Source organism: Pagrus pagrus, assembly GCF_965226575.1.
Source record: "Pagrus pagrus genome assembly, chromosome: 5".
NCBI classification, from domain to species: domain Eukaryota; kingdom Metazoa; phylum Chordata; class Actinopteri; order Spariformes; family Sparidae; genus Pagrus; species Pagrus pagrus.
In genome coordinates, this window is record NC_140189.1 from 1524153 (window position 1) to 1547447 (window position 23295).

Here is a 23295-nt window from a genome sequence, read left to right on the forward strand (position 1 = left end):
AAATGTCAGTCTTTGTACCAATCCGATACCACAAAATGTAGAAACAGGACCCTGCTACTCCCCAGTTAGCTCCGTTAGCTCTGCTTAACGTTACACACCAGAAATCAATTCTTCTTCGCTACTCTAAAAGCCAACACATGAAGTTGCCCCCGGCTACTACTGCTTATAGAGAGGCACAGAAGAAGTTGATTTCACGTGAGTCAGACAGGGCTAGCAACATGTCAACTATTTGGCTAATTTGACTACCGAGTCAAACGCATTTCGAGGGGTGGCACGAGTGTTGCCAATTTCACACCAGCAACCTTATAAAGCATTTGAAGACGCATCATGCGAAAGAGCACTCCCCAAACTTTATGAGACAGCGAGGGAACACATTTCATGTAGGCTGAAAGGCATGCAGGCAATCAGCTTTACTACTGACATTTGGACCTCTGACGTGTGCCCCATGTCTTTGCGGAGTCTGCACACAGATTATTAAACTTAACATCACCGTCAACATTTGCCTTTCAAAGTGCGGTGCTGCAAACAAAAGAGTTCTGTGACTAAGTTTTAAGGGAATTATTTATTTAAGTTGCTGTCGCACTACTGTTCTAGGCTGTTTTTATTTAAAAATTGGCTGCACTTTAAGTTTTTAAAGGAATTGTTATTTATTCCTAGATTTCCTTAATTGTTCTTTGTCGGTTATGACTGACTGTCAAAAGAGATAATAAAAGAATGTTGTATGGAAATCATTCTCTGCAAGGTTTTACCTGAGCCAGGCCATACAACAATGATAGCAATCATATTACATCCATACAGGGTTAGTAGTAACTGTTAGAAGGAAAAAAAAATGTCTTCTATATATATATTTTTTTCTTAAGACGCACTGGTATCGGATCGGTACTCTGTTATTGGCTAATACCCAAAGCCCAGGTTTCGAAATCAGTATTGGGAAGGAAAAAATGGTATCGGAACATCTCTAATGTGAGTGGGCCACAAGAAAGAACAATTATACTCACTGAGGTGACTCTTCATTCGAGGGCACTTATACTTCTTAAACTGTGCAACAGCGTTACTGAGAAGTGCTATTATCAGCTCCTGTTGGGGCAGAGAAAGAAAGACATGTCTTAATAAAGCCATTTGCTTCAAACAACTTGTTCCTCAGAATTGTAAAGATTGCTACTGTGCTCCTTTGTTTACACTTAGGATGTGTGTAATATGAAAGATGTTAAAATTATATATTAATTGAAAACACATAGTAAGTAGCAAGTTGAGTAATGGCTGCCTTAAAGCTGGAGTGTGTAAGTTATTTCTGGCGTCATTTGGTCAAAAATCAATAATAACCTTTGAGCATTTTGTAATTCATAGTGTTATGACAGAACACTGGACTTCTGTGTCTCCTCTTGGTTCTGTATTCAGGCTTTCAAAAATCTGTGCCGTGACGGCAGTGTTCAGCCAATGATAGTTCATTTTACAGAGCAAGCTGTTTTGGGCGTTCCTATTGGTTGCTCAACCAAAGTCGATGCCCGTTCACCTTCCATCGGTGGTGAAGATGCAATGGCGGACGTCCCGTCAGGAAAAGCCACTATCCCGGCATTACCAACAAAGGCATACAAGGCTAAGCAAGCCAAAAAAAGGAAGACCGATGTAGAGAAATGAGAGTCCAAGAGGGTGAGTGACAATATACGGAATAAATCGCGTGTAAACATTGGACAAGCATGTCCGAGGTGGAGAGCGCTGAGCGATAGCATCGGGCTGAAGCTGGATACTGAGCTTGCTGTTCTTCTCCTGGACAGGTGAGCCTCCAATACAAGTTTTACATAGCTGATAATCTAAATGTGTGGTAGTAATTGGCTGTGTAGTTGAAATGACCGTGAATCTAATAAAGCAGGCGGTTTGTGGTCTCAAATGACGAGTAATGTTGTGAGTTGATTAGCTCTATGCTAACCGTAGCCAAAGGCTCACGACAGCTACAAGCAAGTCAGAGCCAAAGTCGACGTCAAATGTATTGTCAGTACCGTTATATGTTCAAGACATACAGAGGACGTGTGTCGTGTAGATATGGATGTGACAGTTATTATTTATATTCAGGTTGCGGTGGAAAGAAAGAAGTGTCTGAATAAAGTGGTTGTCTCCGATAGTCCGTGCATGTGGGGGTAATTGTTTACTACAGTGTTATATGTTTTATTATTCTTAGCATTCACACCTCTTTCCCGTGATATATAAGTGTTGCTGTTGTCATTAGATTATGCTACATAAGTATCACGTCAGTATGACAAATATCGTAGCTTTATTAGTGCCAGACATGTAGGCTATGTCATGCTGAGACGTTAGCAAGAAGTAATTGTCGTCGGTCTCTAAACGATGCAAAAGTAATGTTTGTTTGTTCATGTGTTCAATTTGTTCACCAGAGAAAGGTAAAGTACTTTCTTACCTGTAATTCGGCCACGGCAAGTGTATGACAGAAAAGCTCCGACGTGAATATTCCTAGCGCTAGCGCGCGTCCACGAGAATGGAAAGTGAAAGTGTGGAGCTACGGAGTTGAAACAGGGAGGGGAGGGGGGAGGGCAGTTGTTTCCATCCCAGTCTCATGCATTTTTCACATATTCTACAAACTCCAGCTTTAAATGTATGGCTGCACCTATCGATTATTTTTTCATCAATTAATCTAATGCTTATTTGCTCAATTGGTCAATTAATCTAATGACTAATTTTAAGATTCATTTTGATTATCATCCTGAAAAAAGACAAATAAAGGACATTGTAATAATGATTATAGTGGCATATTTTAAAATTAGTATAATTTCCATGTCATTGTTGTGTTATGATATTAACAATAATAAGCTCTATTTGTCAGATGCCTGATCAGTATAACATTGGACCTCAAATTTGAAAGAACTGCTGTATGTCATAGCAGCCCTTTCCCTGAACTGAGGAATCAGTATTTTTACATACAGTAAGTACTTGATTTAAAACTTAAAATGATCATGACATGGATTTATTGAATCACCGGAGTAATATGTAGTTATAATCACTGGTAAATGTATTTCTGCAACAGTGTGGGGGAAGGAAAATCATTTAAAAGATTTACAGAATTTAACAATAGTCACAGTAACAACAGATTTTAAGCCATTTTTTTTCTCATGCATGGCCGTTAAAATAAACAGATGATATAAAACAGCCCACCAGCAACATTAAATGAAGAACGTATGGTGTAATGCTACATCAAAACTGGCAGCGGTGCATAAACTGCTTTTAATATGGGGTCGATGAAAAACATTTAACATTTGAAAAACAATTTCACTGAACATAAACATGTTCCATGTGTTTGTAATGCTAACATATTGGACAGAAAATGTGGACAGAAAGTAAACACGACTTTATACATGTGCGCTTGTGTGTTTTTGTTTCTGGTGGTGGTGAGCATATTGCCAGCTGTACTTTCCCCTGAAAACATGCCGACCTATTCGGCTCGCAGCTGTGCCTCAGGCTGGGTGTCTGTTGAGAGGGCTGCCCATCTCCATACACACCTAAAATCTTGGCCAACAGTTTACATACACTTGTAAAGAACATGTATATCATCATTCCAATGATTTTCTACAACTCTCATTCTCAAAGGTAATGGTTTTGCATGTAGTGGCCACAGACAATTGCTCTCTCCTTATCCTTCCTAACTGGTTCTTCTCTAGTTTTGTGCTCTGCTAGTGTCCTTGTCACTACTGGTAACAAGAGGCGATACCTTCAGCCAAATCAGGTTGCACAGTTTGTCCAGCTCCTCAAGGATGGCACATCCATACGTGTGGTCACAAGAAGGTGTGCTGTGTCTCCCAGCACAGTCTCATGAGCATGGAGGGGATACCAAGATACCGGCCGTTACATGAGGAGAGTTCGACAGGGCCGTAGAAGGGCATCAACACAGCAGCATGACAGGTATCTGGTGGTGCGGGGAGGAACAGGAGGAGCATTGCCAGAGCCTTACAAAATGACCTTCAGCAGGCTACTCAGTACATTTACATGATGTTAGAAAAAGTCGGACTATTGTGTTAATCTGACCGATCCATCCATTTTTTTCACCGTTCACTGTGCAGCCCGTTTGCTGCTTCTTAACTTGTTTGGTACAACAAGACATGAGGGCCCAACGTCCACTAATGGGACCTGTGCTCACATCCCAGCACCGTGCAGCTTGATTGGCATTTGCAAACGAACACCAGAATTGGCAGGTCCGCCCCATTGGCACCCCGTTTTCTTCACAGATGAGAGCTAGTTCACACTGAGCACATGTGACAGGCGTGAAGGAGTCTGGAGATGCTGTGGTGAACGTTATGCTGCCTGTAACATCATCCAGCATGACCAGTTTGGCGAGGGTTCAGTGATGGTCTGGGAAGGCATATCCTTGGAGGGTCACACAGACCTCCATGTCGTAGCCAACTGTACTCTGACTGCTGTTAGGAAAGAAATGAAATCCTCAGAGCGACTGTCAGACCTTTCCTTCCTCCTGTTGCAGGACAATACCTGGCCTCATGTGGCCAGAGTGTGTAGGCAGTTCTTGGATGACAAAGGCATTGATGCCATTGACTGACCCTCTCGTTGCCGAGACCTAAATTGTGTTGAGCATAGGGCTGGGGCAAAAAATACGTTGACGCAAAAACTGTACGTAGACGCGTCAACTGACCAAAACAAAAAATGGCAGCAGCGAGTAGCAGCAGCAGCAACGCCAGTAGCCCTTTTCACACAGACGCCGCATTCTCGCCGCAGCAGCGGTTCGCCAATTCTCCGCCGTTGGTTGTTCACACAGAGCCGAGCAGCTCCGGCGTAAAAGACAAACCAGAGTGTAATTCACACAGAAAGCCGGCGCCGCGGCTCCAAAAGAGGCGTGACGGTACGCGTCATGGTGATGACGTGTGTTTTTTTCAACGTGTTTCCCTGGTGTCCTCCTGTTAATCTAAACATGTACCTGCTGACTGTTTATAATCATATGGATGCTGTTATAATGTGTTGTGATGAGATCCTGACCCACCAAACATCCTGGAAAGTGACAAAGTTACGTTTTTCTCTAAATTACATAATTAAATAATCACCATCAGTAAACTGGACGCTGTCTGACTCTTTCACTCCCGGGGAGGGAGGCTGTTTTCTGGGGGAAAGTTCACTGAAGTCTCGGTGGAGGGCTGACCGTCCCGGTGATTTTTTTCACCGTGACAAACATTTGGTGAGTTAAAGGGGACAGATGCTGTTTTTCGGGCAGAAATGTGACGAAGAGTCGGTCGGACCGACAGGCTGACAGACACTTATCCATGAATAACTGCGGTATTATTGGACCCGTTTAGTTATCACACAGTGAACACCATCAGACCGACACGCCCTCCCTCCGTGCCGCCGGCTTATCCGTTCACACTGGTTCGGTTCGCCATTAATGCGCCTCTGATACCTCCGGAGGAGCATCAGAGGCGGCGGAGGGAAATTTCACCCTCGCCGCATCTGAAACTTTCACACAGAGGCGGATGCCGAGAATTGGCGCAGGATGGCAGTGTGAATGGGGCTACTGAGTCAGCTGACGCTGAACTCAGCAAAAAAAGAACACGTATTTCGAAGGTATGGGACTATTTTACAGTAAAAGGGAGCAACTCTGTTGTTTGTCAGCTTTGTAAAATGGAAATGGCCTATCATAAAAGCACGACGGCTATGCACCAGCACCTCAAAGTGCTGAAAGACATGAGACCGCTTGCTATTCATTACTTGAATTTTATTTTGGAATTTGGTAATTAAGAGCAATAAAAATGTATTGGAATGAAGAAATTTGTGTTTTTTCATTGAGATACATAAATTAGCATATGTAAATTGCTATATAGGTCAAATTATGGGGAAATAATCGCTAATCTAATCGAATCGGAATAGAATCGAATTGAAAAATTAATCGTTAGATTAATCGATGCATTGAAAAAAATTTTGCTAGATTAATCCATTACAAAAATAATCGTTTTGCCCAGCCCTAGTTGAGCACCTATGAGACATTATGTATCGGTGCATCCGACGCCACCAAGTACCACCACAGACTGTCCAGGAGCTCACTGATGCCCTGATCCAGGTCTGGGGGGAGTTCCCCCAGGACACCATTCGCCGACACATTAGGAGCATGCCCAGATGATGCCGGGAGTGCATACAGGCACGCAGGGGCCATACACACTACTGAGTCACATAGTGAGTTGCTGTGATAAAATTCACACAAGTTGGATCAGTGTGTGATTTCACACAAATTTGTTAGCTTCCTGGCACAGACTTATTTCTTCAGCACAGTCCGCATGTTCTCGATGGTCCCTCATTATTCCATTTACTTTCTTTGGAGCACCAGATCCACTGGAAGCAAAACAGCCCCACAGAATAATACTACCAACACCATGCCTGACGGTAGGTATGGCGTTCTTGGGGTTAAAGGCCTCTCCTTCTCACCTCCAAACATATTGCTGGTCATTGTAGCCAAACAACTACATTTTTGTGTCATCTGAGCACAGAGTTTTCCTCCAGAAGGTTTTTTCTTTGTCCATCAGCAGCAAACTTCAATCGCTCTTTAAGGTGCCGCATTTGGAGCAAGAGCATCTTCCTTCCGCGGCAGCCTCTCAGCCCATGGCAATGCAAAACACACGTGTGTGGACACTGAGGCCTGTCTTCCAGAAGCTTGTAATTAATCTTGGACTTGCCTTTTGGTGGTTTTTGGCTGATTGTTGACCATCCTTACCAATTATTGAAATAGCTTCAAGTGACTTTCCTGACTTGTTCAAATCAATAATGCACTCTTTCAGATCAATACTGAGCTCCTTAGACTTTTCCCATTGTAGTGTTTGTGGCTGAGTCAATGGGTGTATCAAAGAAGCCCTATTAAAATGGGCCCAGAAAAGTAATCAGCCGTTATCAATCATAATCACCAAGAAGAGGTTTACAGGCCATGCTCCAAAGCAAATTTGATTGATACAACTATCTATGATCATCAAAATGAATCATTAAAGTTGCTTTATGTATATTTTTGACCCAGCAGATTTGGTCACATTTTCAGAAGACCTATAATAAAGTCATTATTGAACCATTGAAAAATTAGTTGTAGAAATCATTGGAACTCAAGGCTGCCATAAATATAGATGTTCTTTACAAGTGTATGTAAACTTTACACCATGACTGTAGCCTGTCCACTCTCTCTAGCCCAAAGACACTCCAGCAGCATAGAGCAGCTCTGGAGGAGGAGTAGTATAACCCAAGATGAGCAGCAGCCAGCTGGTCAGGAGGGGACTGCAACAGCCGAAGACAGCGGTGCATTTACTGGGGTAACTACAGGTCACAATCACCTGTGGTAACAGAACCGCTAAACACCCAAGGAGAAGATGGAAAATCTGATGCTACTAAGCGGACATCACATTCCTTTTGGTCTGTGTCGCTGCAATGTATAGACATTTCTGGCAAGGTGCATGTGGCATAGGGCAAGCATCTATGTACTCAAGATTAATCGAGAATGTATATTAAGTAAAATATGTCTTGATTTACTTCTTTGCAAACCCACGTATTTACATAATTGATGATGTTGATTAGGTGGCCACAGCCCTACTTAAAGGGGAACTACCGTTTTTTACAACCTGGACCATATTTCTAGCATAAAATACGATCATTTACTCACCCAGATAACTTTGGTGTCATTTGGCGTCGTTCGGACGAAATTAGATCCAGTGGAGCGCCGCGTATATCCATATAATGCGAGTGATCCGGGCACTGAAGTGCAGCCTCTATGAGCATGATCTGCCACGAAACTAGTTCATTTCACCAATATTTTGTCATGATACGCTAGTGCTATTCCCCTCTGAGTCCGCCTGTTGCCTGTTATCAACATCCGGGGTCTGTAGGTTGACCTACTACCTCTGACCTGGAAGATGTCATCTCTGAGCTGCGCGCGCACCCGCGACAGCCGGCTTGTTTACCTGTAGCTGCTACTGCTAGTTTGACCCTGGATGTTGATAACGGACGAGCCCGGACTCAGAGGGGAATAGCGCTAGCGTATCATGACAAAATATTGGTGAAATGAACTCGTTTCGTGGCAGATAATGCGTTATATAGAGGCTGCGCTTCGGTGCCCGGATCACTCGCATTATATGGATATAGCGGCGCTCCACTGGATCTAATTTTGTCCGAACGACGCCAAATGACACCAAAGTTATCTGGGTGTAAATGATCATATTTTATGCTAGAAATAAGGTCCAGGTTGTAAAAAACAGTAGTTCCCCTTTAAATGGAACAGTGAAACAGTGAGCTACACTATGGCCACAGCTGTGTATTCAGTGTGTGTGTATGTGTGTGTGTGTGTGTGTGTGTGTGTGTGTGTGTGTGTGTGTGTGCGTGCATTCTTACAGAATGTGGTACATCCCTCTCTTTAATCTGCAGGGCCAGAATCCCCGCCTTCTCCTTCTCTGCATCTGGAGGATCAATACCTGGAAAAACAATAATACACAAGTCCTATTTTACATTTCTAACATCATGTCAGATGGACAAAAATATCCTCTCTAACACTTTAATTGGACATCATACAAACTGAACATACTCTGGTGTCCTTGTCTCCAGGGTCTCTGGCCATAGAAGTCCAGTCCTCCACTCTGAGTGTCAAATGGTTCGGGGGAGGGATAACTCGCTCCAGCCTGGAACAACCAACCCAAGAAATTAAACCAACTGGTCTTTTGTGGATAAGGAAATACATAAAAGCTGCATAACCAAAACGGTCATCAAGTCAGGTGAAAGGTGGTAAATAAAATTCACATTTATATTTTACAATAAAGTAAAGACCTTGCAGCAGATTTGTACGACAACAGAAAACTATTATCAGCATTCAAGGTATTATTTGGAGCAGTAGTGCTAGCAGTAAAAGCAACTGCATCATGTCTCCTCCTTCTCTCTGGTGGCTGGCTCTAAACTCAATCACTAAATGTGGCTGTTCAGATTAAAACCTTTTAGATTTCTGATTAGGTCTGACAACACATCATATAAACCCTTTCTTTTCTAGTATAACCTGGCCCTAAGAGAGAATTAACAGTAGTTGTATTTAGGGCCGGGACTCGATTAAAAAAAATAATCTAATTAATTAGAGGCTTTGTAATTAATTAATCGAAACTAATCGCATTTTTAATCGCACATAAATATTTGACCTGAGAACAGTGAGAAGCACTTTTTCTCATATGGGTTTTAGTATACCATTGAATAATGACTGAATACATGAGCTTAAGCAACAAAACATTGTTTATTTTTTTTTTCAAGGTGGTACATAACCAAGACCAACAGACTAGGGATTCAGCAGCGACAAGGATTGCTCGGTAAAGTTTTAACTTTCACTTTCACTTTCAAGGCCGGCCTGAGAGAGGAGCTGGACAGCGTGCTGTGGTTGGTGTAGCGCGTTGAAAGTCCAGCTGTCTTGCTTATGTTGCTATATGTTGCCAGGGCGGGTCAGAGCGCCGTCCCTAGCTGCTCTCATGTGTCCAGTCACAGACATGATCTGATGGCCGGCCTGAGAGAGCAGCTGGACAGCGGTGCTGTCTTGCTTATGTTGCTATTGCCAGGGCGCCAGTGTCGGGGGCTTTTTAACTTGTTAAATAATTGTGCTCCAGTATAATCGGTACGCCTGAAACTCATCCAGTGAGAAACGTTCCGTGGTGCAAAAATAAGTGTGATTTAAATGCGTTCATTTTTTAACGCGTTCATTTTTGTGTAATTAATTAATCTTAATTAACGCGTTAAAGTCCCGGCCCTAGTTGTATTATTTTTACCTGACAAAGCTGCTGTGCCTGCTGTTTCCTGTCCTGGCTGTAACAAGCAGCTTGCTGGTAGTAGAAACCAGGGTTCTGGGTCTGGATGGCAGTCAGACCCAACTTTATGGCTTCATCAAACAGCTCACCAAAGGACTGGAACCTTTAAGAAGCAAAGACGAATGGAATAATTGGGGTTTAGGATCATGATATATGGGCATTAAACAGCAGATATACAAGTCAGCTTTCTTTACAATCAGTAATCACAATAACCGCAGACACCCTTACAGATCGCATGATTTAAAGAGTAGTTACATAAGGATAAATGTAACAAATTTTGTGAAATGTTGTCAACAACACAGTTTTAACTATTTGGGTCTTGTTCATTTTGCAAATAATATGCATGAAGAAATTTCTTTATTTGTGTGACCAAAATTGTATCCATTTGTTCCAGTGTTGTATGTGTTTTACAAGTTGAGAAGGGAAGTGAAGTCCGATCACAAGTGGTCACTCGAGACGCATGTTAATGTCAGGTGTGAACTGATGGGCATCAAGGTGTCCACTTGTGATTGGTTAACTCAGGGCAGATTTTAATAACAGGTCTGAATTCTCTCTATTATGACAACAGAACAAGCCTGGTAACCTTAAAAATATTGAATGACTCCTGCTTGATTGTTTGAAAGATTAGGTTTATCAGCTGTACATATCATTATTGTTTTCAGTCATGCAGTCAAGGAAATAAACCATTACCTTTTGCAACAGATGTTTGTGTATTCTTAATTAAGGTTTCATTACTTCAGCATGTTACATACAGGGTGTGCTAGGTATGTGTTCATGACTACACAGTGTATATATGTGATTTTCTGTGTATTCATATACAGTTGTATCTCACTGTTTAGACATCCATGCGGCGTGCTCAAAGGCCAGTTCAGCACTGCCGATCTTCTTCTTACACAGGTCAATGTGCTTCCTGAACTGGGCTATAGCATCTAGAGGAGTGTTATGCTGGAAACACAGCCGACAGATCTAGAGACAAAAAAAAGAGAGAGCCATCAAGAGAGAAAGAGCAGAGGGACATGAAAGGCGGAAAATGGTTAGTAACTGCAAACTTCCATCTAATTTAGACCTTCTAAACATTGATGACACAAAGCAATAGCGCACAAGTCCACTCAAGTCAGTCAAATCACTGCACCGTTTCACTAACACAGAGAAACACAGGAGAACAGCATGTAAACTTTTACAAACCCAGTCTTGTCTCAAAACGGACTAACTACAAAACTAACTGCTATGAAAATATGACGCATGAGTGATTTAGTTCTGTTTGCTTCTCCGACACTCTCAGGCCAGGTACCAAATGCAGCGTCATTGGATAAACTACAACAGCCCTGTCTGCAACCCAGCAGGAGAGACGCTCAGGCTGCATGAAGTTTTAATAACTAAATTATGAACAGGACCAGCGTTGCCAGATGAGAAATGTTAAACTATTGTACCAGAGACTTAAAATGTTTGTAATTTGGGGATAATTATTGTATGCGAGTCAGAACGGGAACTTTACAGAACACAGAACAAATATTTGACATGCCTACAAAACTACCCATATCTGGGTTTCTTTGAAAGCAAGATGATGTAGCGTGGAAGGGGGTGTCCATAATGAACTGAAATGAGACAGTGTACACTAAAATCAACAACTTATATAAGCATCACTAAGTGGTCAAATTATCGTACACTGCTAGTACGATGAACATGATGCACACTTTTTATTTTTATGACTGTGTGGAAATCTAATTGTTTCACAACACAGATGATAAAGAAAATGCATTTAAATGAGAGTCTTAAAAGTAAGAGCTGAGACCTGGCATTTAGGCTGTTAGACGATTGGTGTGGTGATGAACTATAACTGGATGGAGTAGTGAATAATGAATTATACTAATCATTTCTTGTAATCGTAGGCAATTTTCCCCGTTTGCGGGACTAATGAAGGAATTTCTAATTCTGAAGATGAATTGAAGAAAAAGCTCAGACAACTCAGAAAATTCTGATTCAGATACAACCCTACTTCCACCTGTGTCTCTTTGGAGCTGAAGTTTATTTCCAATACCGATTATCATTTTTGTACACATGTGCCTGACAAGAACAGCGGCCACTCATTCTCTCCTCCTGAATCGATACATCCATTAGTGTTTGAGAAACTTTGTCACTGACCAAAGTGTTGATCAAAAGAACATTTCTGCCCAATAACCATAAACAAACAGAACTGTACCTTATAGTTGATGAAGCCAGCCATAGTTTTGATCTCCAACATGTTGGTCTCATGGGCTCTGAGCTCATGAACAAGACTGTATGCAGTTCTGTAGTACCTATAGACACAAATAAACTTACTCAATAAGAGAAAAGAGGACAACACAGCGGTACACAGTGCCTATACAAAAGTGAACACCCCTTTTATTGTTTTTATAAATGGAATCATGGTCAATTCAATTTAATCTGGGTTTTTTGACAATAGGTCACAATCAGGCCTGCACATCTGGACACTGCAATTTTACACCATCCCCCTTTTGCAAAAATGGAAACTCCTGGAGTGTTGGGTAGTAACGCGTTACTCATTAACTCTGATATCATTACTTTCCCCAGTAATGAGTAGTGTAAGGGATTATAATTTCCAAATCAGTAAATAACACTGCATACTTGTTGCCAGAACGCAATCTGTTTTTTTTACCCAAGGTGGCCTGTTTTACAATGATGTGTAAGCACTGCAGGTGAGGATAGGTCACATCGACAACTAGCCAAAAAGCTGAACGCAGGATGGAGGACGGAGGATGGGGGAATAGGTATGCTATAACAGCTGGAGGTATTGTCCTTATTTTGAGTTTGTCTCAGTCAAAGACGGAAAGAACACTATGGTCTGTTGCAAAGCAGCAAAATGCTTTAAAACACAAAAATACAATATCTTATTAACTGAAGCATCTGATACGGCAGCACAGCAATGTGAAACTTGTGAAAACTCTGCCAGTGAAGCAGCATACACTCTGGGTAAACAACAGAATCTGGATTTCAGAGCAGGACACGGTTGTGGAGAGACATGAAGTGCACAAGATGAAGGAGATGTTACTTGTGTTCACAGTTGACCCACTCTCTATGCATTATAGAGAAAATACCCATGAACAATAATGTCAGGCTGCCACACAGAAAGACGCTTGCTGGCAACCTCAAGAGAGAATATGTGGTGATGGAAACTAATTTGAAGGCCATGTTTACAGTAGACTGTTGTGTCTTTCTCTTTCTCACCACAGCTGAAGACTGGACAGGTGACAACAAAAGCATCAGGTTGAGAGGCTGTACCGTATGCAGTTACACAGTTTGGCTGACAGCTGAAAGTAATATAGTCATATTACAAGTGACAACTTATTACTTTTGATACCAAGTAATAGGTAATATTATTACTTTTTAATGGGGTAATAAGTTAAAAGTAACTTATTACACTTCCTGAGAAACTTGCCCAACACTGGTGATCTTTTCAGACAGTTTTAGAGACTTTCCAATTTCCTATTAAAAAGATTTTTTCTTTTCTTTATTTTATTCTGTTGATGGAAATACACTACTGCTGTTTAATATTCAGTCTCATAAAGTCTTAACGGAGATTTTGATCCATTAGGAATGTATAGGCTCAGACTTACTTGAGAGCATTCTGGGTGTCCTGCTTCAGCTCACTGAAGAATGCAATTTTAAACTGGTGTCTGACAAACAGCAGCTGGGAACACAATCAGAAGGTGGAGAAGAGATGAAGAGGATAGTGTAAGGAGGAGGCATAACATACTACTATACGACCAATGTCACCTTCATACCAAACAGCTTTATTTGAACAAACATAGAAGATATGGTTATACTTTCACTATAGTATGTGTGCCTTCCTACCTGATGTGTTGTCTTGTTGAGGAACTCCTTATGTGATTTGACTCGACGTATCTCTGTATAGTAGTATGTCTGAGCATGTTCATAGAAAGCATTCTCCAACCTACAGTGTTACAGGGAAGAATATAATTTAATTAAGACACAACGTGTGCAAGAGATTTCAAGGTATTTATCTGCTGAAACTGTTGAACACACGTGATTAGTCCCCCGGTCTGAAGACTGCACTACATTAAAGCTACATACTTTAATGTCGAAGAATGCATTTCTAGTATCTATATGCATATATATCAATGTTGCAAATGTCTGCAAAGCTGCATATTAAATTCATGAAAGATGAAAGAGATGGTCAACACAATAAAATGTATTTCACCGTTATACGCTTATCACAATCAAAATCTTCATAATCAAAACACAAGCTCTAGTCAAGTCTAATCAAAATTTTACAAACACTTATAAATAGCATGCATATCATGGCAGTCTTCAGTTCCACTGATTTCTACAACTCTCATTTTTCTGTGATTGAATGAGTGGAACAGATACTACTTTGTCACAAAAACATTCATGAAGTTTGGTTCAATAATGAATTTATCATAGGTCTTCTGGAAATGTGACCAAACCTGCTGGGTCAAAAATATACATACAGTAACTTAAACGATCAATTTTGGTGATTATAGAAAGTTGTGTCAATCAAATTGGCTTTGTAACATGGCCTCTTACCTTCTTCTAAGTGATTATGATTGATAACGGCTGATGATTTTTCGGGGTCCATTTTAATAGGGCTTGTTTCATACACCCATTAGACTTGGACACAAACACTACATGGGAAAGTCCAAGAAGCTCAGAATTGATCTGAAAGAGCACATTATTGATTTGACCAAGTCAGGAAAGTCACTTGAAGGCATTTCAAAGCAGTCACAGGTCCAAAGATCAACTGTGCAAACAATTGTTTGTGAGTATAAAGTGCATAGCACAGTTGTGTCACTGCCATGATCAGGAAGAAAACGCAAACTATCAATTGATGCTGTGACAAAATTGGTCAGGATGGTCAAGAGTCAACCAAAAACCAGCAAAAGAAATTCTTCAATGAATTAGAAGCTGCTGGTAGGTACAGGTACACACAATACCAACTGTCAAGCACTGTGGTTGTAGTATTAAGTTCTCGGGCTGTTTTGCTGCCAGTGGATCTGGTGCTCTAAAGAAAGTAAATGAAATTATGAAGAAGGAGGATTATCTACAAATTCTTCAGGAAAACCTAAAATCATCAGGCAGAAGATTGGGTCTTGGGTGCAGATTGGTGTTCCAGCAGGACAATGATACAAACATACATCAAAAATGGTAAAGGGATGCTAAACCAGGTTAGAAATTAGGTTTTGGAATGGCCTTTCCAGGCCCTGACTTCCTAAGTCCAAGAAATGGCCAAGGGACATTTAACCAAATATTAGAATTACTGAATGTATATTTTTGACCCAGCAGATTTGGTCACATTTTCAGAGGACCTATGATACATTGATTATTGAACCAAACTTCATGAATGTTTGTGTGACACTCATTCTATGACAGAAAAATAAGAGCTGGAGAAATCATTGGAATGATTACATGCTCTTTCTTCAAGTGTATGTAAACCTTTGCCCATGACTGTAACTGTGGAGCCACACGGTAGATGCCATTTAGACAATTGGCAGGTCATAAATTGCAAAATATCATTATGTGGGGTCAATGAGTTGCCAAATGAAAATAAATTTAGTCAAGACTTTGACAAGGTTAGAAATAATGATTTTTAAAATTTTAAAACTTAAAATAATAATTCTGTCCTTCAGATTTTCCTTTCATCAAAGAATCCCCCTTTTGCAGCAACTTTGGCATTCTAGCTGTCACTTGGTTGAGGTCATCTGACAAATTTTCACTCCACGCTTCCTGAAGTTCCTGGGAGGAATCCAGAGGCTGGATTGGCTTGATGGGCACTATGTACCATATGGTCAAGCTGTGGGAGCAGCTTGACCATATGGTACATATGTGTGAGGTGTTTGGACCAGCTGAGGTCCAAACACCTCAAACTTAGATTTGTCTGTCTTCCTCTGCCTGATGTCTGTGCTCTTTTGCTCATCTTAATCTTTTCCTTTTATTATGTGTTTTTATGTCTCAGATAAGGCTTTTTCCTTTGCTACTCTGCCTACTCCTCTTCACTGGTGATGTTGAGACTGATGTTTTGCAGGTACCATTTAATGAATCTGCTAGTTTAGGACCTGCGAGGCACCAGTTTCTCAAACTAGAGGCTTTGATGTACCTGTCCTCTTCCTCTGTTGTACAGTGAGGCCTCCCACTTCTCTTTCTGTTCTGGTAAGATCTTTCTTCAATCAAACAATTAGCTTTTCTTTACTACATAAACACAATTTGCCATTTAGGGCAGTGGTGGCCTACAGGTTAGAGAAGCGAACTTGTGACCAGAGGGCCGGCGGTTCAAATCCCTGGAGTGAAAGATGGTGCTTCCCCCTCCCTCATTACCACCACTGAGGTACCCTTGACAAAGGCCCTTAACCCCAAACCTCCATTTGAAATGCTCTGAGGCCAACAGATCAGACTGTGGTTGTACTGGGCAGCTAACTGTGACTGTGATCAGGCGTTTCTGGAAAGGAGAGCATCGCTCTAAGTGAATTAAGCCTGAATATAACTGAAGACATTAATAAAGGCTGGACTGTATTTCTGATCAATTTAATGTTATTTTACTTTGATAAAAATGTGCTTTTATTTAAAAAATTTAGGAAATTTACAAGTGGTCCCACAGTTGTAAACAGTAGAAAAATGTGTATCTATTTAGCATTAGTGAATTGCTAACTACCTTATAATGTAGCCCACTAAGTGGTCTGTGTGTGGCAGTACAAAGAGACTCTTGCCAGACAGATCACAGGCGTTACAAAGAGCTGCTGCTCTCTCTGATGCGACCAGGTCCTCTCCTGTACAAACAAGAAGATAAGTGATGTTTTGTTAGTTTATAGAAACTGGAAACAGAGCAGATTGCTACAATTGTGTAAAACAGTAGATGTACAGATGCTGCATTATGTCTAAAGCTACTTTGGCTTTTAGACAGTGAGTTTTACAAACATTTGTCAATAATAAAAAAGGTGTAATGTTTTTTACGTTTCCATGTGGGATGTTTTAGAAGATGCAAAATACAAATTTGTACTTCAGCCAGTTAGAAAGTGAGCCTGGGATAGACTGCAAATACATGGGCTATGACACATGTGCATAACCTAATCATTCAGTAGCTATCTATACCTGGAGGTAGAGGAGTTTTCTTCTGGATTAGAACCACAGCCACCTTGGTGTTCCTGCCCTGAAGACTGGTCCTAAAGACAAACAAACACAACAGATGATTTCAGATTAAATTTACTGCAGGTATGTTTCTGTGAGGGGTGTCCAGAGCTACTCTGCAGGATACAGTCAGTTACATACACGGTTCCCAGTTCTTTTCTTGTTTTTTTCCAAGTATGACAGCTGTCAGAAATGCTTTCACCACTGAAATAATAATTCTGTCCTTCAAATTCAGTGAATACTTGAACAAGGTTTGGAAAAATGGAACAGGAAACACTTTTTATGATGCTATAACCACAGTTTTCTCACAGAGTTGTATGACCTAGCATTAGCCCCTTTCAGATATGAACTCTCCTGATCTGATTCTCTGGATATTGCCCACATTTGCTTGTATTGCATGTATTTAGATGTATCCGCAACATCAATGAAAGAGTGGAAAGTAGGCTAATATGCAGGCAAGCAGAAAAGTGTATGAAGCAGCTACACACCATGCACAATGATCCCACAGTGGAAAGAAAGCTGCAGCATTTTGGATCTGTGTCCAGCAGCGGCATGAAGGGGCCATATGTAAGCAAAAGAGACCGAGTGGCGAAATGGGCAGATGTTTTGCAGAAATTTGAAGATGAGTAGTTTAAACACCATTTTCACCTGCCTCAGTGTACATTTGAGTGTGTATTAAACCAGCACTAACAGGGAAGATTACACGTCATCGACATGCCCACTCGCTCTGTGAATTCACTCTGGACAATTGTCTGATCTATTCACAAATGTGGCTCACCCAGACTTAGGACTAGGGAGCTGGCAGGGTAAAGCCGGGGGCAAATAATGCAGACATTTGTGTTCACACATACAGCTCCTCCAGGTAAACTGTGGATAAATCCAAAGTGCACAAGTGAAAGGGGCTATTTATACAAGTTATCATATCAAGTTATACATTTTTCTAAAAGTAAATCAAGTATCCATACAAACAAAAAAAGTTGTATTTTATGCCAAATAAGTTCAACTTTATTGCTAAAAAACCTTTCAAAACCAGAGTTACAAATTGCTGTACAATTCAAATATTGAGGAAAAAAAGAACATTAACAGGACAGGAAAAACTATAAAAAACTATTTTAAAAGACAATCAAAACTACACATTAAAGGATAACTACCGTTTTTTACAACCTGGACCTTATTTCTAGCAAAATATATGATAATTTACTCATCCAGATAACTTTGGTGTCATTTGGAGTCGTTTGGACGAAATTAGATCCAGTGTAGCGCCGATATATCCATATAATGCGAGTGACGGGGCACCGACACACAGCCTCTATATAACGCATTATCTGCCACGAAACTAGTTCATTTCACCAATATTTTGTCATAATACGCTAGTGCTATTCCCCTCTGAGTCCGGGCTCGTCTGTTATCAACATCCGGGGTCAAACTAGCAGTAGCAGCTACAGGTAAACAAGCCGGCCGTCGCGGGTGCGCGCGCAGCTCAGAGATGACATCTTCCAGGTCAGAGGTAGTAGGTCAACCTACAGACCCCGGATGTTGATAACAGACGAGCCCGGACTCAGAGGGGAATAGCACTAGCATATCGTAACAAAATATTGGTGAAATGAACTAGTTTTGTGGCAGATAATGCTCATAGAGGCTGCGCTTCGGTGCCCTGTCACTCGCATTATATGGATATACGCGGCGCTCGACTGGATCTAATTTCGTACGAACGACGCCAAATGACACCAAAGTTATCTGGGTGAGTAAATGATCATATATTTTGCTAGAAATAAGGTCCAGGTTGTAAAAAACGGTAGTTATCCTTTAAGGCAGCACAGATATCTAGCACACAAACAGTGAAAACAACTACACAGAAGGCATATACACATTAAAGGACGAAGTGCTTATGAAACAGCTGAGTTTTTAATAGCTTCTTAAAATTTACAACTGACTTTAAAGAATAAGGGGAGATGGTTCCAGGGGTTGGGAGCCCCAACTGCAAAAGCTCGGTCACCTTTGGGTAAAAGCCTAGATTCAGTCAAAAGGCCTGTTTTTTTATTCTTGCTTAACATTTGTTACATTTCTGTAGTTCACTACAGAATCCAGTGTTTCCCATCAATTAACGAGACTCTGGCAGCCCACCTAACCTAAGAAAGACTTACAGGAACAGCTGTCAGGTAAATTTGTGGTCTCTACAATAACGTTAAGTTGATGTGCTAGCTTGTACTTAATCTCCCTCCAGTCTGTTTGTGTGTCTTTATAATCTAGCTGGGCATTACATAGCCTATATCTCTCTGTCAGCCACTTCCAGACTCTGAAAAACATGAGACTGAAATACAATTCATGCTATTTATTACGTCTGATGAATGCTAACGGGCAGCTGTATTAATGAATTGTGGCTCGGAAAGATAACCGTGTTGCACTTGTACATGCATTCACATGAGCACAAATGAAATGACTCTGGCGTTTTCAAGCAGCAACCTCAACCACACAGAATACAAAGTTAGGATGGCACTCACGGGTGCTCATAATTTTGAAAAAAGAGAATGATTATCTGGTCTCACAGTCAACATTTAGTTACACGTCAGGACTAATAGGCTACAAGAAGGATATTGACTATTCACTATAGCTTATAGGCATGTGTTAACATTGTATAGCCAGAGCTGTGTAATAGAGCAAATTGTGAGAATTGGACTAATCAACAGGCAGCAGAGCCAAAGCTTGGTGTTATATTTGATTATTTTCTACATTTCAACTTTCCACAATTTCTCATTTAAGATTATGTTATCTATAAGCTAGCCTCTTAATTTTCCTCTCAAAGTGCACCAGATTGATGCAATTAACTTCAAAATGTGCAACATTTTCTAACCAAAGTCTCACAAAATCCTGCGGGAAATACTGCAAGGTTAGGCCTTTTTTAAGAGTGGCTGAATAATTATATTTTTAAATTAATCAGGCACAAACCTGAGCTAAGAGAGCTATTCACAATGCATGGTCCAAGTGAGCTAAAAACATCTTTAAAAGACTGGTTGGGACATAGTCAAGAGAACAAGAAAAAAACACAACCAGCAGGAAAAAAAAACATTGTCTGTGTGTAGAACATACATGTTGAATCTAGTAAAATGTAGCAATCAAGCCTGACAAAACAAAACCCTGTACATCTTCTTTATCTCACTGTTAGTCTGTCAGCAACTCTTTTCAGAAGGCAAATTAAATGTACACCTACCTGACAATCTCCACTTTAGTTGCACATTCGGATTGTTTCTCTTTCCACTGTGGGTCGTCCCAGTCCAGTTCATAGAAGAGAACAACCAGAGCCGGCACTAGGTTCAGATGTTTATTCATCCAACCTGTTTTCAGGATGCCTTTAGGGATGTACCACTCATAGGATGTTCGCTAGATAGGCAGACAGAGAAGATTGATTGTTAAGAGACACAGACATTGACTTAAATTCTTTTGTTTTAGAGATGTTCCACATCTTAGCACTGGGGCAGTAATATCCAAGTGAGAAAATGTGTTCCAATTCCATGCCATAGGTTCAGTTTGTTGGGATATTGTTTTGTCTTTGTTTCTAGACCTCTCTATCCACTACTGACCTTAGTGCGACATTTGGGGTACTCATGGTCTCCTGGGAGGACTTTGAAAGAGATAGGAACTCTGTCAGCACGCCGGTTGGCACAGAAGGCATCCCAAATGGCCCGGTGCACAGCATTATACACCACATCCAGACCAGTTAAAGCAACAAAGGCCATTGGCCGACAACATAGCTCTGGAGGAAGCTCCCACTGGGAACCTGCCATCGTGAGGGTTCAACAATGGGTATACCTACACAAGAGAGAAACATCTCTGTAACAGAAATACATTATTACAGAAAAAAAAAAAATCCTTTTGATTCGCATGGTGTTTTTTAGGTTATCATGGATTCTAAATTAGCTATAATGCATTGATATCTTCTAACAATATTTTACATTGTTTCTGCTTCTAAAACCTTTGGGGACAAAATATTTATTTTTATGTTCAAGTAGACCAATTTATTTCTGGACTTAATATTAACTTCGTGCGTGGACATCATTGAGGAATGACAAGACAAAATTCACATCGTGGACAGACAGACAACTTGCAGGTCACAAGACATAATGGTTAGCGCCACCTAAGCAGAGTTGATATAAGTAGCTGCCAGCAGTGACACATCAGTTGTTTACAATCTACAGAAACGCTATGGTTTACACATTTCTGGACAAAGACCTCTCTGAATCATATAAAAACCCACTCTACTTTCAAAAAGCGGTTAACACATCATGTTCTTGATATTTTGCTAGCCAAATACATGAATACAGAAACCATTAAGACGAAAGCGGAAGCTGGATAACCTAACTCGGCTAACGCTAATGGCATTGCTGTTGTCCTATTAACATCCTCATTAAACCCGTAATAAAGATTTGAACTCAAAAATACGTTAAACGACAACCTGCCTTTGTTGCATCACTTAAACTTTACTGGTAAAGAGGCTATGTGCAGCTAACTTGGTTGAGTTAGCAGCTGCACTGCACAGGCTGTTAGCAGACCAAGGTTAACAGTTCGCTATGCTAGTGGGCGAGGTTGAGAATTTAAACTAGCAAATAACCGTCAGTGCACGTTTAGTTTAAAGCTGCCTGCCTTCGTTTTAGCCAAGTCCCAGCGCTGGTCACCATCCAACAGCTAGTCGCCAATGTGTCAATATCGACAGAAGCAGAAAATAATAGCTAATTTAGCAGCTGTTGCTGAAGCAACGACACTAGCTAGCTACCTTTGAGAAGCACTTCCGGTTCGACCTTTCAGAATGAAAGTCCTACCTCACAAACTACATTGTTTGCAAATGACTAAAATTTAATTAACCGAGCAAGACAAGTGATGAAAAATTAATCTTAATAAAAGTAATGGTGATGATGAGTATACTTATCCTGTCTATCCATTGTAAGTTATTATTGTAAGTAGTATTTGCGAAAAATTGCTGTAGCCTGTGTATAGTTAGACCTGTTATTTTAGCTGACATTAGTGTTGGTGGCATTAGCGCTGACACATCAACAATGGATCTCTGCAGACCTGGAGCATATAAACAATGCTTAGAAACTAGAACCACAAAAGACAATGATGAGATTAGCACCAAAAGAATGAGATTTAGGATGTGGTTATAAACAAAGATTTTGATGAGATGTGGCAGCAACATCTCAGTGGGCACAATGACAGGTGCTGGCATAATTCTCCCATGGACAATGGAATGATTAAACTAAGACTAGTGCATGGATAATGATTGGTCCAAAAGGCTTATTATTAGGGATGCAGGGTATGGATTTTTTCAGCTGATACCTTGAACTGATAATTACCTTCATTCTCAGGGCCGATACCAATAACCAATTTCGTGTTTGTATTTTAAAAATAAGTTCATAACCTGTGGTTTATGCACCCCTGAGGATAAAAAGATGAAGATGTAGTGGCAAAGATGGATGATTTATTATTCATAGCTCTATTAAGATTTACTGTGTTAAACTCATAGACGTTTTCCCTCCTCTCGGAACACTTGGAACACATATTGCAAGTTACAATTGTGTTGACTTCTTCTGAATTTGAAAAACAATGGCCACTCCAGCAATGACATGTGTGGCTCTTGTCTACATTGTGTGGCTTTACAGAAGTGCATCAGCTCAATGTCATGAACGGGAAAACAGCATTGTTGTTCTTCTTCTTCTCTTCTTCTCTGTGTTTATTGGCTGCTGGCAAACCACCATTAAGGTGCATACTGCCATATACTGTGTGTAAGTGCTGCATTTGTCAAGTCAACTAAAGCAAATTTGACTTTGCATTATCGGTTCTAATCTCATTCTAATCTGCCGATAATCAATAATGAAAATCTTCCATTATCAGGCCGATATATATCGTGCATCCCTACTAAATATAAGTTGAGATAGAGTGGCAGGTGAACAGGTGAAGAGCTGATTTAAACATTCAATGGTTCATTATTGTAGTCATAATTGTGAATGATATGTAAGTTCTAGTCCCTTTATGCTTCACAAGAAAAATAAAATATGGTGGAATGTTGAGGATGAGTTCAGGAGCTGTCTTTTAGTAATCTTTGTCTCTACCAAAGAAATAAAAGGCTTACAAAATCCCAAGGGTTGAGGGTTCAAACAAACATGAAGACATGATTGTAATCAGAAGGAGATTGAGTGATTGACTGATTTAATCTTTATTTCGAACATGTACATTTCTTTTAAAGATCATAAACAAACCAACCAACAAAATTATATTGCATAAGAAAACAGGCAATTTTAATTACATGTTCAAAAAGGACATTTTTTATTTTTTTTATTTT

General features: G+C 40.5%; 1 protein-coding gene across 3 annotated transcripts in view; it reads right to left on the reverse strand.

Annotated features, from left to right (window-relative positions):
• trappc11 (trafficking protein particle complex subunit 11) overlaps positions 1 to 21753 on the reverse strand; it is a 35199-nt gene extending 13446 nt beyond the window's left edge. The window contains exons 1-13 of one of the 3 annotated variants that reach the window (XM_084353662.1): positions 21733 to 21753; positions 20543 to 20771; positions 20173 to 20342; positions 16929 to 16999; positions 16492 to 16606; positions 13659 to 13758; positions 13421 to 13494; positions 12007 to 12103; positions 10639 to 10772; positions 9768 to 9909; positions 8555 to 8648; positions 8365 to 8444; positions 999 to 1077 (exon numbers count right to left, since the gene is read on the reverse strand). In XM_084353662.1, the coding sequence (XP_084209788.1) occupies positions 999 to 1077; positions 8365 to 8444; positions 8555 to 8648; positions 9768 to 9909; positions 10639 to 10772; positions 12007 to 12103; positions 13421 to 13494; positions 13659 to 13758; positions 16492 to 16606; positions 16929 to 16999; positions 20173 to 20342; positions 20543 to 20746 (1360 nt within the window). In that variant the 5' untranslated portion in view covers positions 20747 to 20771; positions 21733 to 21753. The other 2 variants (XM_084353661.1, XM_084353663.1) reach the window with 2 other exon arrangements.
• Positions 21754 to 23295: the final 1542 nt, after the last annotated feature.